Below are 17,481 nucleotides of genomic sequence, written 5' to 3' on the forward strand. Positions count from 1 at the left end.
TATTCCAGTTATTTATTTATTTTTTTTAATTTTAAGAAAAAAAGAGAACAAAAAATAAATAATTGTCCTTTCAGGTCTGAATTTGTTTTAAAATTATTTTCATATTATGAAATTTATTTTTTCTTTTTTGAATGAAAATCTGAAAAATATGCTTCATGCAATGAATACATTTAACAAAATAAATTTATTTAAAATACATAAATTAATAAAAATACCTTCAGGCTTTGATTTAAAAAAATATTTTTATACTATTAAATATACATACATACATAAATGCATACATCGTTTTTTAATCATTAAATATAGAGAAATAAAGTCCCTCCCTTATTTTTGTCTTTTCTTTTGTAAGATGTATTTTCCACAACTCTTATGATGAACATAAATACTTCACGTAATGAATGCTTTCAGTAAAGTTGAAAAAAGTTAGATTTCGACGTAAACAGTAAATGAATATTTAAACTACAATGATGGTTAGTTATGAGGTGGCTTCCGTACTTTCTGCTCTCGTCAATCATCTGTTTTTTTCTCCACCAGGTCTCTGTTGCACGCGGATCCTGTCAGTCCCGATGTTGGAGGCGTCACGTGAAGGCATCACAAGTTGAGCAGCTCAGTTTAATGCAAAGGCAGACTGATTATCCAGCTGCTGTGCGCGTGAGAGCGTGCGCCGACATGGATACAACTGGCGTTTACTGGTGAAACTGGACACACCACGGTGTTACGGTGACACTGGCGGACTTCACAGAGCGGTAAAACTTCTCCCACGGCCGCACTCATGTGATTTTTCCCCTGTTTTGAGCCATGTCCAAGAGCCTGAAGAAGAGGAAGAACCACTGGACTAACAAAGTCCACGAGAGTGTCCTCAGCAGGAATGAGGAGGGGGAGCTGGGGCTGGAGCTGAAGGGCGGCGCGGAGAATGGACAGTTCCCGGTTATCGGCGAGCTTCTCCCGGGCAGAGCGGTGTGCCACAGCGGCAAACTCCTCCAGGATGAACTCCTCCTGGAAGTCAATGATACTCCGGTGGCTGGACTCACCACCAGGGACGTCCACGCCGTGGTCAAACACAGCAAAGACCCCGTCCGACTCAAGTGTGTCAAACAAGGTAAGCTTTTACAGCAACTTTCCCGCATTTCGTGCATGTTTCTTTTTAGCGGACATTTTTGAAAACCGTTAGCTTTTGTGTTTTTGACAGCAGTGCTATTGTCTCCTGAAACTAATAGCCTCACCTATGCTCGGTGCCTAAAACAAACCGTGCAGAGAAATGTAACTTTTTGTGCTGTTTTTTAGTTGTTGTTGCAAGCTTTTAGTGCCCCAAAATGAACCTTTCTCCCACGGTAGTTGTTGGGAAAAGGTGTTTTAGACGTGTTTTGTTGGTTGTGTCGGTTGAGTGTTGTTGCTATGTGGTGTAGCTTTCAGGGGGGTGTGTTACATTTGGGGCAGTCAGAAAATACACTCCGGTGTTACACACACTTGCGTGGTTTCAGCCTTGTGCATAACTCATAATGACAAATATATAATATCATATTGATGCTGTAGCCTATTACATTGATATTCACCTTACGGCCCAAATCTGAACCCCAATCAGGTGCCGGGTGGATCCCGTCCATATTTTAAATTCGCAAAAAAAGATGCATTAATTCACAGTGGGAATTGTTCTTGTACTTTTAACTTGTTTATCAAATAAAGTGCAAGTGGAGGATCCCCTGCATCCCCCAACAGATGTCCTAGCTAAGCCCCTAATGTCCTAAAATCCTTGAAATGTCCTAAAAATCCTAGAAATGTCCTGAAATCTGAGAATTTACTTAAAAACCTAGGAATATTCTAAAATCCTTGAAATTTCCTGTAATCGTAGAAATTTCCTAAAAACAAAAAAACAAAAAACAACTGAAAATCGGTGAAATCTCCTGAACTGCAAGAAATGTCCTAAAATGTGAAAGGTCCTAAAGTATTAGTAACATCCTAAAATCCTAGAAATCTCTTAGAAGTGTCTTAAAATCTTATAAACGTCTTAAGATCCTAAAAATGTCTTAAAATCCTATCTCCTAAAGTTCTAGAAAGGTCCTAAAAGCTGAGAAACATCTTAAAATCCTAAAATATCCTAGAATCCTAGAAATGGAAGATCTGAGAAACATCCTAAAATCCAGAAAAAGTCCTAAAAATCCAGAAATATCCTAAAATCGCAGAAACATCCTGAAATCCTAGAAATGTCCTAATATCTGAGAAATGTCTTAAAATCCTAAAAAAATGGTCCTAAAATCTGAGAAACATTTTAAAATCATAGAGTCATACTGAAATGCTACACATGTTTTGGGCTGCTGAGACTGGCCCCTGGCCCCCTGTTATTTATCAAAAGTGGCCCCCATGCAAAGCAGGCTGAGTATCGCTTCTGTAATATCTTTAAATGTCACGCAGCCACCACAGGTCAAGATTACAGCCCAGGAATAATAATGTTGACATAAACAATGGATTAGATTAGATTAAATACTGGAAAATCAATCTAATCAACAATCATCTCCTCTATACTTATCTTATGGACAATAAAAACATGAAAATAATGGTAGCAGAGGACTTTTATTTGTCAATTAAATATATTTATACCAGCAGTTGATGCCAAAAAGGCAGAAATTGGTGCATAGAAATGGCAAAGGACCACAGTTTCCTATGTGTTCCCCTCAATGTTAAAACAAACTCTACACACTTGCCTGCACGGCCATTAAAAAGCAATATATAAGGTTGTATTTAAGACGTTGGATTTTGGTTACTCAACAACACAACCTAAACCAAAACAGTATACACATCATCTGTTGACAGTAATCTACATCAAGTTGACATTGAATTTTGGTCACCTGCTATCACAACCTAAATTCAACCAAATATCAGCATATTTGTGTTCAGCTGAACTTTGGTGTAGTTGTAGTTATGAGTGTACTTCATCTCCTGAAGGAAAGAAAATGTTTGTATTTTTAACCTTTGAAATATATTTTTATATATTTCTTTGGCAGAGCAGAGATTTAAGTCTACAATATTTATTATCCAATTTATGCTACATTAAGTTGACTAAATTGGATTTGGAGAGGATATTGTATAAATATTAGAGCAAATCCCCAGGTCACTATTTCAACATTATAGTGGTGTCCCGTGAAATGAAAAATACCATAAAGTATGATAAGGTCACAGATATTGAATGCCACAGACACAGCTGAAGTCCTCTCAGGAATATCTATTTTTTAGAGTGGAAGTGCAATAGTTTGCTCCAGTGAGTGTTTTATTTTCAAAGCAAAGATTGTGCTGTTCGTACTTTTCATAGTTGCTGGTGTCACATGCAGCAGCCAGAACACCCATGTTGCCTTTCACATTTAAAAGTCGTGTTATTTTGCCCAACTGGCACCAACTCCCTCCAACGCTTGTCAGCTCTGTCCACTGGTTGTGCAGCTCTGATCTGACGGACACACTCGTGTGGCCGTCTGCGTCTTTGATCCGTGCGGCTAATGACACTGGGTGTCTTGCATTGTGAGCCGAGAGGAGGATCTGTGGGCTCTCATTTTGGGGTGAAAAAATCAGCCAAACCCTGTAAGAGGCTTTGGATCAAAGTCTTAGCCTGTGTGTTTGTATGTGTGTGACGGTGTGTGCGTTCAGCATCACACCCGGGATTTATTCAAAAGGCAGTCAAGCCTATATCAAACTAATGTGTTACTTCTTTTTTTTTTTTTGCCATGAAATATTTATACCCTCCAGTGATTGCTGCAGTGATTGATATTCTCCCGTTGCTCTGCTCGTGTTTGGTTGTTGATGGTGTCAAGTTGTTTTTAATGTGCTTGATGTGTACATTAAGTAAATATTATGCGGAAAAACACCCTTGCAGTGTCCTTACAGCGGGGTGTTCAATAACAGATATTTTTCACTTCTCAGCAGAGGCACATTAACTGCTATAATCTGCTTCAGTTGTTTCTTTACTAAGAAGAGAGAGAGTCAGAGAGCACAGAGCGGTATTATCACAGTACGCCAGGCCTGACAGATGATGTCCACTTGCTGAGCCGCTCTATACAACTCAAGGCTTTGTCGTTTCTTTATTGCTTACTTCTATTGATTTCAGAGCCAGTTTTTCTGCGTGCACGCTTCCAAAAACTTGAATCCAATGCTCCATAACGTTCCACATGGCACGGATACAGACACTGTTGTGCACCAGAAGATGTAGAAGCACACAACACTCCTTTTAGCTGGATTACTATTACTTACACTTAAAGCTGACTGTAGCATAGCAGGGTGCCATCATGTAATGGGTGGGTCTGATTTCAGACTATACTGTGAATAACAAAATACTGTCACAGGTCCAAATACTGCAAAAACATGTTTAACTTTGAGAATATTTGACAAGATGAGATGATAAGTCAATTAAAAGGTCAGTTAATTGATGCAAAACTGTTTTGCTAATAAATTAATTGTGATTTTTCAAGAAAAAGTGCACCCATTCTCCAGTTCCAGCGTCTCAAATGACAGAATTTACCAGGAAAAATAAAGACTCTTAGAGCCCACTAGCTCACCTGAAAGGGTGTGCACCCAGCGTCCCGTGTTTGACTCCAACCTGTTCCCCTTTGCATATCATTCCCCCTCTTTTTCTCATGGTTTTTATCTACCCTGTCTACCTACAGCTGTCCTGTTATCAAAGGCAAAAAAATGCTCAAAAATAATCCTGAAAAAGAAGAGTCTTATTATTGAGTTGTTGTTGTTGATTTAATGATGCAATTGAATGTTTTGTTTTTTTGTTTTTTTTTTACTATTTTTCTACGTTATAAAGAAATAATTCCATCACTACAGAATACAGTTGGTAGATTGAATGATTTTTTAAACTTGTTGTTGCAGCCCTAAATATTAGGGTTGTCCCCTAGATTGTCTGCCATTGTCGTCCAATTTTAAGGCCCTGACAGGCTTTTTGCCAATGTCGGGCCGCCAGTTATACTATTTTTGCAGCGTGGGACCAATGTTTGGACTAATTTTGGTCCGTGTTGGCGGCTTTCAGCTGGTTGAACATGTTGAATCGGCAGCAGAGTGTGTTGGTGAGAGAAATCAATCTAATCGGCTTTTCATCTTAAGTGAATCAGTTCACAAGAAGAGAAACATGAAGAAATCAAACAAGCAGCTAAAGTAAAGAGGGCACAAAGGGTCTTCTCATTAGTCATAAGCAACTTATTATCCGACATATGTATAGCCATTGCACTGTCAGTCTTTCGGGTTTTCTTTTTGAATGATAAATACAGACGTCAGACTGCCGCCAGCTGGTATGCTGGTGGTATGAATCATTTCCCCTTATATTGACGCAGAGCGCACATGCTGTTTGGCAGTCGTCTGTAGTCTTGCAGGTGTGCTGAAGTGCAACTATTTGGCCGTGACACAGGTGATGGGAGGAGACACAACAATCAGCCTTTTGAATAAATCCAATCCTTAGACAAAACTGTAGTCAGAGAGGTTCAAAATGGAGCTTGTATGTTCTTCTACATAAACTAATACCAGTTGCTACTACTCAAGACTTCCTGTGATATTTCTAGAAAAAAAAACTTTATACAGTATTTGGAAGCATTAACTGTCAGAAGGAGCCACAGAAAGTGTTGAGTTTGAATTAACAGCAGGCTAACATCAGTTTTTCTGTCTATTCTAACATGTTTTATCGGTAGAGCTTTTTCCTCATTGTTCTTGTGCTTAGTGATGTTTTCACACACAGATGGTCGACAAATCAGTTAGATTTAGATAAATACTGATTATTGTTAGAGCTGCAGGAGTGTATGAGTGTAAGCAAAACAATGTGTTTCACCCAGAATTGTGTGTGTGTGCTCTAAAAATTGTTGTTTTCCTCAGCAAAAATATAATTAAGGGATAAAATAACATCCAGGATGTTAACAATAATAGGGTAGCACTGAGCACATGATAAACAACAAAAACCTACTTTAATTTTAGGTGAATGTTTTTGTCAAACTAGGCTGTAAACAACCTTCACTCACAGTGAACAGCTGCTTGCTGTGTCCTTTTACATAATTTATCCTTCATTAACAGGAGCCACTTCAGGCAGACAAACTGCCATCCATTAAAGTTAAAACCCTCTCAGATATTTGGGTACAATGGACCAGCTACGTCCCAATAAAACAGTCATAAATCCTGCTTTGTTTTCACTCTTTTAGCTGCTGGTCAGTGAACAGGGTCACTGACCAGTTTACATGCATGGTCGATCTCCAGGGGTCATTCATGGCCTTTTTGAATAATACATCAAGTTCTCCTCTGCAGTGGTCTGCTGCTTCACTGATGTCACAAGTGCTGTCCCTTTCTCACGGGATATCTTGTCTGAATTGCCCACTTTCATCATGATCTCCTGCGTAATTAAAAAAAAAAAAGCCGAATCATGATTCACTTTCTCCCTGTTCTAGCGATCATGAATCATGTTTATGCATTTAATCACGTTCTACGCACTGTAATATGACTTTAATTTTTCACAGCGTCTGAAATCCTCTGGCTGTATCCCACTTTACACACATGCACACACACACAAAATATGAAGTCTTTTATTAGTCTCTGAGGTGAGGATTAGATTAGATTGCCACCAGCAATCAGGCCTGCCCTGTAGCACGTAATAAGGATCTCCACAAAACACTGATGGGTGTAGAAGAGAACATAGGAAACAATTACACAGTTTAGAGCAACACATTATGGATAATGTAAGGATGGGACTCAGACTACTTCCTGTGGCTAATGTGCCCCCCTGTGGATTTGATGCCAGTAAAGGTCAAAGTTGGGATTTTCAACTTTCAAAGAGCACTGAAATACTTGCTTTAAACTGCACTACTTAGTGCACATGATGGCCATTTTTGCAAGGATGCACCAGTTATATCCACTGGATTGGTGCATTTTTTAACCTTTTTTTAAGGTGGATCAGGTTTTGTGATAGAATTTAGATGTGATTTTTGTTTAATCTTGCAATTTCCAGCTCATCTCTTATAATAATACTAAAATACACGGTGTAAACAAAATTGTTACATTCATAAAAGCATGTAAACATGCATTATATTATTTCTCGGTGTCATTCTGGGCTTTTGCTTTGGAATTTGAAATTCTTACTATTTGCCACCTTTTTTTTTTAACCTGATTTTTTTTTACCATATCTGGCATGCAGAGAAAATACATGCTATTTCTACAAAGTGCACTGTCACAGTCAATGTTACTGCAAACCACTGACATATCCGAGGCTGTGATTTAGAAAAAAAAATCTAATTTGCATGAAGCATATTGAAAATAATTCATTTTTGTGTATTTTCTCCCCACTTAAATGTAGTGGCATCATAGCAAAAATCAGACCTTTAAAGGGTTAAAATTCTGAAAAATTAGTGAATATTTAATATGTATGATTAGGACTGAAGTTGGTCAAAAAAATTAACTCAATGAAAGTGGAAAACAATTTTAATATATTATATTTTTTAAAGCTTGATTTTGAGAAGCGCAATTTGTGCAGGCCCTAAGGGTTAACAAATATAAAGCTTTAGTCGATTCACAATAAAAGTCTCCATGTGATTCACCTATAAAAAGCTTTTAAATTAGAATAAGCGCAGCAGACAGTTACGTTTTAAATGAACATTATCTTAACATGGCAGATGCGGTCCCCACACTGCTCTTGGTGTGTATTCTGATAACAAAGTGCCTTTCAACTGGATTGCATCAACCTGGAGTTTCATGAAGATCGACAGGTCACTTGCAAATGAGGGGCAGGGGACTCCTGCACTGCAGTAACCCTGTCGATTGCTAAAATTATGCTTCCACTGGACACAATTGAAGCTCAAGAAAAAGGTATTATTCAAATTTTATCTGCTGCTTGCTGGATATTTTTAGCTGTCCATTAATATATTTGAATCCCCCAGGTACACACAAAGCATGCATGCAATATGTAAACAATGCCACTTGCATTCAAAACAGTAAAAAGCAAATATATCACAAGTGCTCTGAATCCATCTCTCCTCACCCAGTCTTACCTGGGATAATCCGCATGAAGAGTAAACATTCACTGTCGCTTTCTTTGTAATGCATGAATATTGCTGCAAAAGCATCAAGATAAATTAGCTTTACGTCATGTATCCTGCTCCTTTCCCTCCATCTCTCTCTCTCTTTCACACACACACACACACACACTGAAATGGCCCAGTTCAGCTTCCTATTTCAGCTCCAGTGAAGGATTAATGCAGCCAGCTATGGAGGCTGTCACTGCATCTTTCACTGCCACTACACTGAGAAGCTCTTACAGTAGCTGTACTCCAGTGTGGCTGCGAGACTGTATGCTGATTGAGCCTTGCTGAGTGGTGTTGGGTGCAGGTGAGAGCAGACAGTTCCAGGTCAGCCGAAGGCAATCAGTGTGCTCGCCGGGTGCCCACTTAGCGTTAGCTGTTGTGGGGGGAAAGTCATTACAGCAGCCTGAGCAGGGGGAGCTTTACCCAGGCAGAAATGGCAGCGAGAATGACTGCACCTTTCTAGTTTTAAAAGGTTGTTTTTGCCAGCAGTGTGTCTCTGGAGACGGCGGTTGGTCTGTCAGATCACCACATGGGTCCTGAGTTAAAATACCTCAACAAGTACTGGACCTGCCTTGAAATTGGTTAGGTTGTTATGGATTTTAATTCAATAAACTACTACACACTCCAATCATTTTCAGGTATTTCTGAAAATATTTGAATGTAATTTATAATTGTTTATAATAGTTTGTTTTAGATGACAATAGGCAACATTACACTTCAGTGCATAACTGTGAAAGGATAGCTGATGAGGTCAACATGAAAATTGAATATATTCTCATATGACGCGTATTTCAGTTTTGGGTGGTCCTTGTTTGTCTATTTTGGCTGGTGGCCAGTGGCAGCACCACTGATCTTTGTTGGCATCAGAGCTCTCTTATAAGATTTAGACCGGCTTTATTGTTGACATTTCAAAGAAAACTGGTGCTCTACAAGTGTTTGCCTCAGGATTTGGTCAGAACATGGCAAATAAAGCCTAAATCTAATAAAGGCGCTGTGTTTCCACCTCTCCATTTTGGTGATATTACTCTGATCTATGTATCCAGGACCTGTCTCAATTGTGCACACAAGTGTCTTAGCCCTTTCAAAAAGGTTTCTGTGGAGTGACTACACCAACTCAATAATTTGATTTTGCCAAATAATGGCTGAGCCAGAAATGCATTATGTGACTCAAATCCTGGACAATAATGCCTCAGCTGCTCTTGAAACATTGTATAATAACACTGCTCATATGGTTGCTCAGTCCCCAGAGGAGAATGTTGACATTGTATGTTTCGGTTATGCAACATTTGTACTTTAATCCACACATATCACATTAATGTTTCTAAAGTAATGTAGTATATGTGCTGACACCTAGGCGAGACGTCTGTTGAAGATCAACAAACAGCAAAACTGGTTGTTTTTGAGCAAGTCATTGCAGTGTTTCCGGTGGCTTTTTAGGCACCAAATACGGGTGTTTTTTAACAACCTGTCACTGTTTTTCCTGCAGGGATAGTGGCACCTAAAGTGATTTTTTATTAAGTAAGTGCCATAGGGATGCACGATATTGGATTTTTTAGGAAATATTCATTCACTGTGCAAAATAACAAAAATACATCCACTTAGGGCTGATGTTTTGTATGTGTTCACTTTGTCTGTGATGTCGTTTTGAAATCAGCATGTTGGCCGATTCTGATATTGCATTTTAAAGCCAATATCTGCTGATACTGATGCTGTTACAATATTATCGTATGTCCCTACATAGGAGCGTCTCCAGTGTTTCCACTGAGTATTGGGCTATGAAGATCAGTTGTTTTTGTTACGGAAACATTGCTGCCTTTCTTGCCAAAATAGTGCTATGAAAAGCATTTGTATGTTACCAAGGTATTTCTGCCTTTCCAGCTGGGTTTGTACCACCAAAACCAGGTATTTTAAACCAAAACATAATCTTTCCCTAACCACAACCAAGTGTTTTTGTGCCCAAACCTGACCATCAACTAACCACAGCATTGTTGAAATGTAAAGTTTCTGCTATAAAATAATGTGCAGATGTAATGGATCTGTGGTTTGCAGAAACATACAATGCAAACATTTATTCTGGCGACTGGGTTGCAGGGAATTGAGTTGAGTCACTGTCTTGTAAACATGAATGGCTGGAAGCTCTGTTAGCGTAAATATGTAGGATAAAGTCATTCTTGCGCCATCAGCTGATGTCAGCTGAAACTGAGGTCAGCCTTATTGTGCCCAAAGATCGATTTGCAGACAGAAATTCTCACCATAAAAATCCATACAACAAAGAAGTAATTCATAAAACAACACCACACTAGCTTTCCAGTACAGCTGAAGGGAAGACCAGTATGTTATGACGCTATCAAGTCAATGGCGCGTGCCCAAGTAATGGGATGACTGATGTGAGTGATGATGAGTCTGGACTGGTCACTGGTCTGCTGGGGGTTTGAGAGATGGGACAGGGCAATCCCTGAGAAGTTGTGTTGAGTCAGACGGTTGCGTGGGAGTCCAGTAATGATTCTCAGTGCAGTCAGACTCATCTGTCTTCTTGTCAGGGTCCCATTGAGAGTGTTAAGTTGCACCAGCAAGTGTAACACAGAAAGTGTGATACACAAACAGACTCACACACGCACATAAAGAGCTGCTATCCCCCAGCGTGTGTGTGTGTGTGTGTGTGTGTGTGCATGCGTGTGTGTGTGTGTGTGTGTGTGTGTGTGTGTGTGTGTGTGTGTGTGTGTGTGTGTGTGTGTGTGTGTGTGTGTGTGTGTGTCAGCATGTCTCTGGGGCTGAAGCACCACTTACCACATGCTGTCCAATCATGCTTGACAGAGGTTTGGTGGAGAGATCCTGTTGTCGTTGCCTCTGTTACACTGTCTGACTGCCAGGCTCACCTCTGGGGACAGGTAATGATAAGGCACACACACACGAACACACACACACACACACACACAAGCTCACATACACACACTAACATATAACTGTCTTCCCCTCCTTGTCAACATCAGCCATCTGTTGTGGCAAGTGGAAGTATTCCAGAGACTGAGGAGTAGGAAGCTGCAAACTTGTGTGTGTGTGTGTGTGTGTGTGTACACTGTACATGTGTGGCAGTGTGCATAATATTTACATGTAGAAGACTACACTAGTGTTTAAGTGTATTTCTGCCTCTGTGGCTTTGAATTGACATTAATTGGCTATATCGTGATACACAATAAATGTCTCGATATTTTGAAATCTCCTCTAAACTACTGGTGACTACTAAAATATGAAATTAAGAAATGACGTAAAGCAACAATAAATTTAAATAAAGCACTGTTATAATTGAGGATTTATCAATTTTTGCCCCTAAGTCATTTGAGTATCTGCTGATACCAAGTCCTGAGGCAATACTTTTATTTTTCTCGATAATACAGCTGCACAGTACACACATCAAGTCGGCTTCTTTAAAGTTGTCAAACTAAAATCCAGGTTCGAACTGGGGATGATCCTGCTGTGAGGGTTACAGTGCTAACCATTACACCACTGTGCCGCCACATTACCCAATTATTTTATTTATTTATTTTACAAAACAAAGTTAAAACGACAAAACCCTCTAAATCTTTCTTCATTATGTAAGTACTAAAAATGGACAGTGTCTGCAGCCTTAGTGGACTAAGAATAGACAGGAGTCCTTTACCTTTTCATTATAGATGAATGAGAGAATGATGTTGCTGTTGTGTCTGTTTATGTGTTTCCACACAGCGACTGCTTCTCATCATCCCTTGTGTTTGTGTCCTTTGTGCGTTTGCTCAGGTGAATGTACAGTATGTCCTTCAGGTTTCTGCTCCGTCTGAACAAAGTGAGAATCCTTTAGCTGCTTACATCCTTTGAAAAACCTTTATAGCTTTTCTGAATGGAGCTTCGACAGTGTGTCATAAACAAGCACATGTGTAACCTTTTGTACTTTGTAGGTGAACTGTGTTATTGCAAGAACTGGTCCCCCTCACAGCACCCAGGATTCAGATTCAAGGCCACTTGCGGCTTGATTTATGACATAAGCCAGCAATTATTTTCATCATCCTTTGAATTTTTTATATTACTGAAATAATCAGTGTGTCAAAAAGAAACCCTAAAAATGAGGTCAAACAGCCATTAGTCTAAACTAAAGTGTTGGATGGATTTCATTTCTTACCTGATGATGGCACAGGATCACAGTGTCATCCTGATCCTTTGGGGACCATGAAAGTCTGCACTATATTTCATGGCAATCCTGTAGCTTTCTAGATATTTTAGTTTGGAACAAAGCCCACTGCCATACCCAGAGCCATGGTGCTGGCATGGCTAATAATTGTTAGTTGTAGAACGTATTTGTATCTTATCTTGACAATAAATCAGTAATGAAACTAGTGAAGTTAATGGTCTGTTCTGCTAACCAATTCACTGGCTCATTGTTTCAGCACGAGGCAGATCTTGTGATTTCAAACAGGTGTGATGTGAAAAATCCCTCCAGATGGGCCAACATATTTCACTGTCACTAACTTTGAACTAATGATCCTGGCACTCTTGTTTGGCTAAAAGAAGGATGATTAAACTTCTCATTTATGTTTACAAGGGTGTTGAGTACCGTTACACCAAACACGCCCACACTCTGTCTGAGCAGCACTAATATTCACATGTTGGCCACGGTTTAAGTACGAGCAGGAGGATTTGTGTTTACTGTACCTGTGCAGATGTGGTTGGAGAGAGAGCTCAGTGACTGATGGGTGATTTGGGCTATCTTACTATTAAATTTAAGAAAACAGCTCTTTGTGAAGTTTGAGGCTGTGAATCTTCATGATTTAAAAACAAAGGTAGCTGAAGATTCATCTGTTTACCACCTTGATGTTTTTGTCGCTGACACTTAAGCTGTCAGTGTGTGTGCTTTGTATTTGGAGCACTTGATAGTGAAGGATTTATCTTCAGCGTACTGTATATTATGTACACAGTTTTACATTAAATGACACCTGGGATGTGTCATTTTTTTTCTTCTAGGAATGCACATTTGTTGCAAAACGTCAACTCTCAATGACACCTCTTTTGTCCCAAAGATAAGAGGATTCGTCCCACCATTGCAACAAATCCATGTTGTCATCTTCAGTCAAGATTTATTTTGATGCCTCCACACCGGTGATAACTGTGGCCAGGGGCATATTGTTTTTTTGTTGTCCATCTGTTTGTCCGTCCCATTCTTGTGAACGTGATATCTCAAGACACAAACGTCCACTTGGACTCAGTGATGAACTGGTTAGATTTTGGTGGTCATGGGTCAAAAGTCGAGGTCACTGTGACCTCTTGTATCTTATTCTTGTCGACGTGATATCTCGATAACAGCTTTTGGAAATTTCTTCAAATTTGGCACAAACATCCACTTAGACTTGAGCGCACAGATTAGAATTTGGTGGTCATATTCAATGTAAACCTGCATTTCTGTGCATGTGATATCTCAGAAATCTGCCCTGGAAATTTGTTTTAATTTGGCATAAATATCCACTTAAATTTTATGATGAACTGATAAGAATTTGGTGGTCAAACGTCAAGGTCACTGTGACCTTGCATCTGTTACATTCTCATGAACGGGATATCTCAAAAACCCCTTGAGGGTTTTTCCTCAACTTTGACCCAAACATCCACTTAAACTCAAAGATGAACTGGTTAGATTTTGGTGGTTATAGGTCAAAAGTCAAGGTCACTGTGACCTCTTGTATCTCATTCTTGTCGATGTGATATCTCAAAAAACCTTGACAGAATTTCTTCAAATTTGGCGCAACCGTCCACTCCAACTCAAAGATTAACCGATTCGAATTTTTTTGGTCAAAGGTCAAAGTCATCGTGAAAGAAATGGTATAAACGTCCAGTTGGGTGCAAAAATGATTTGATCAGAATTTGGTGGTTGAAGGTTAAAGTTCAAGGTCATTGTGACCTCCAAAACATTTTGTTTTGCCATAACTCAAAAATGTATACACTTATTGTGAAAAATTTCACACAAATGTCCAATAGGAATAACTGATTAAGTAATGATATTATTTATCCAAAAGGTCAAATGTCAGCTTCACTGTGACATCATAATGTTCTGAAAAAACACTTTTCGAGCAATTTTTCAACATGATAAGAGGGGAGACAGCTGGTCTGATACCGAAATGGTGACCGTTATCTTAAAACTGTGCTTTTATGTTTTCTTTTTTATGTTTCATGTATGTAAACTGTAACTGCAACTTGACTGATTCGCTGGGGCTTAAAACCCAAGAGGTGGTAATTTTAGTTTATCTTGCATGTAGAACAGTCTTGTTTTCAGCCTCCTTCGGGCTTCTGCTTTATCAAAAGCCAATCAAAGTCACAAAGAGGAATACTGCAGACCCAACAGCCCTGTAGGCAGATGATGAAGCCAGAATAAACATCAGGGTCGAAAAACTGGGATGAATCACAAAGTGGCTATGGATTGCTGTTGTGCAACCTGCAAAATTTGATAGGTGCACTTCTCCCCCTCCCTGGATACCATAAGATTTTGCAGAGGGAGATATTGTAAGATTTCATATTTCATGTTGGGAAAAGTTAATATTCCTACATCCTCAAACTGCCAGTGGTACGAATATAAATTAGATCTAAATGGGATATTTTGGAGCGAAGGCACTGGGGAGGGTGAAATTGGCTGACCTGCTCACAGAGAGAAGGGAATATTAAGCAAACTCCTCAGCCCACACTAGTTGTTGCTGATTCACCAAAAAAGGGAACAATCAATACGAAGCGATTAAAGCTTTTCTGAGAGCCACGGTGGTTGGGCTGTCCTTCTCTGCTCGTCTTTTGGCACCGATCAAACAGTCTTGTCTTTTTATTGTACATGGATGTGTGTGTGTGTGTCTTAGATAAAGTATTTGCATTTGTGTCCATCTCAGTAAGTGTGTTTCTGAGTGGATTAGGTTTGGACCAAGATGGGTTATTTTTTAAAGCTAATCGCTTATACAAATGGTGGACAGTCAACAACAATAGATTCACAAAACATACTGCTTCTCCTGGTTGCCCTGGAAACACAACAACATTATACATTATGGAAACACAGTTGCATTGGTAATCCATTGTTTGTTAAGTTAGCTGCAGTAATGAACTATGTGAGTTGGCTGTGAACTCTGAGAGTCTCAGATTGAATTTTTAATGTTGCTATTCAATTTGAATAATAAAATGCCAGACCTGGAAACTGCCTGAAATATGCATTTGATGTACCTGGTTTTATGGTAACTCAGCAGATTCAGCAGAGATTTTTTGGCTTAGTTTTTTTTTTTTTGCAATAAGGTTTTTCATGGGAACAACAGTTTATTCTTAGCACAGTGTCTTAGCTTGTTGCATAGCAACCTCATGGTGACGATGCGATTCACCAGCTAATGGCTGTTGTTAGCTGAGAAGCCCCTCATGTAACTCTTTATAAAACCACAAATTGTCTTGTTACACTTATTATAGGTTTGTGTACACATACAATTCACATAATTCCAGGCCCAAATCTAATTTTCCTTCTTTTTTGTTTGTTCTCTGAAGTTCGTACATGTTGTCCCTTAAAGGATCTGGGAATATTGATGAGCTGTCCAGGGAGTGCTAAAACTCAATTTCTGAGATTTAAGTTAAGTGAGGTTAGGTTTGTTTTAGATCACAATACTACCTTTCTTCTTTTCTTTACCTTTTTCATTCTCATTTTCTTTAAGGACCTATCTCATTTTATGGTTTATCAATTAATGTGTACCAGCAAAAGTATGCCTCTGTACCAAGTGTAATACAGAGTATTACATATGTCTTTACCTCATTTTGGTATGCTAATATACATATGTTATATTTCTCAAAAATCAATAAATAAACAATATAAAAAAGACCAATAATGCGCTGACATGACAGTGGCGTCAGTCTCCTTATCTAACTCTTGGCAAAGAGTAAATAAGCATAGTTCCAGAAACAGATATAACCTCATCAAAAATCCTTTTGGGGTTAAGTGCTTCTTGTAGAAAATGCTGTTTTATCGACCGGTCATGCAATAAATAAATAATGAAACAAATTACACTGTAGCCACCATGTGCACAGCAGATAGCATACAATACAAACACAACACAGAAACCAAACTACACAAAAACACACTATCAACCTGATGTATCGATCTAACTGCAGAGTGTGTGTTCAGAAGCAAGAATCGCGGTTCAGAGCTGACAGGGCAGCAGTTTGTGACAAGATAAAGAGTGTGCAATAAGACTGTAAACAAGACATTGATTTACTGCCGAGCGGTATAGATTCCACAAGAAACGATGAGACACATTATTAGCATGTTTATTCAATAAAACCTGCCTGTGTTGTAGCAGTCTGTGCACTAACAAGTCTATGCACCTATCTTATCCGTCTTACTCTGAGGATTTATACGTCCTTGAGGCCACTATTATCTGCGGATAGTTTGGACTTTTTGGGGATGCCTGTCAAGTCCTCTCCTAGCCTTTAGCTTCCCTTTAGCAACCAGCATCCACCCTGTTAGTTTCGCCTGCAGCGAGGTCACCTCCAGCTGCTTTAAGCCAGCTCACATCGCCACTCTTGGGAGGGTTTATACATATGCAGCACCGTCTCTCGCTTTTCACTCCGTCTCCCTCTTTCCCATTCACACGCTCATTTCATCCCGTTCTCCGCCGGGAACTGAGAATGGCACGTTTAAATAGGTTCGGGAGATGAAGAGAGTGACTGCGCAGCTTGGGCCTGTCTGTCCTTGCAATCGCAGACATTATTCATGCTTTCCTAACTGGCAGATAGAGAGCGAGGGAAACTCTGAAAGACAGCTTGGCCATGAGAGAGAGACGCACACCTGATGCTCAATAGATGCAGAGAAAGCACAGAAAGGAAGGAGGAAATTCACACTATTCTGGTTTTAATTTGATTGACAAGCATTGCAGTGCTGTTTTATTTATTTATCTATTTGAAAGGGACAATGCGAATTAACATAGTACAACCTCTGCCTGTTACAAACAAGCTGTAGTCGCTGATGTTTCACATATTGAGATTATAGCTTTTGCTAGTTTCCAACTCGTGTCCCTAGTTAGCTTTTAGTTAAGACAAAGAAGAAAAAAAGAGAAGATAGTGTGCATACAATAACAGTTATGGTAATAAGAGGACAGAAAGGTATGAAGATTTCATAGAAATACAACACACAGCAAAAATATTTAAAAAATAATAAAGACACAAATATCAATGTTACATACAGTTACAACACTCTACTAAAAGACATTAAAATAGTTAAAAATGCTCACATCTCTGATTTTGCTTCAGCCAATCTTAAACACTTCAGTTAAAAATCTTAATATCTTTCTTTGTTCTGTCTCAGTCCATCAGATTAATCTTTGAGCCTCAGCTCATGCTTCCTTTTCCACAGTTTTTAACTGTTTTTTTCAGTCGTTTTCAGCTGTATTATGTTATGTTTTCAGTTGTGGTATGT

The 17,481-nt window shown here is 39.1% G+C and overlaps 1 protein-coding gene across 8 annotated transcripts in view; it reads left to right on the forward strand.

Moving 5' to 3' along the window:
- The first annotated feature begins 515 nt into the window (after positions 1-515).
- The window catches only part of magi2a (membrane associated guanylate kinase, WW and PDZ domain containing 2a), a 255,042-nt gene continuing 238,076 nt past the window's right edge, over positions 516-17,481 (forward strand). For 2 of the 8 annotated variants that reach the window (XM_088073047.1, XM_088073046.1), the window contains exon 1: positions 521-1,099. In XM_088073047.1, coding sequence (XP_087929173.1) covers positions 799-1,099 — 301 coding nt within the window. In that variant the 5' untranslated portion in view covers positions 521-798. Of the gene's footprint in view, positions 1,100-17,481 lie in introns of all 8 variants that reach the window. The other 6 variants (XM_088073042.1, XM_042511080.2, XM_088073045.1 and 3 more) reach the window with 5 other exon arrangements.

Source organism: Plectropomus leopardus, chromosome 22, assembly GCF_026936395.1.
Source record: "Plectropomus leopardus strain MGB_pleo_1.0 chromosome 22, ASM2693639v1, whole genome shotgun sequence".
In the NCBI taxonomy this organism is placed as follows: domain Eukaryota; kingdom Metazoa; phylum Chordata; class Actinopteri; order Perciformes; family Serranidae; genus Plectropomus; species Plectropomus leopardus.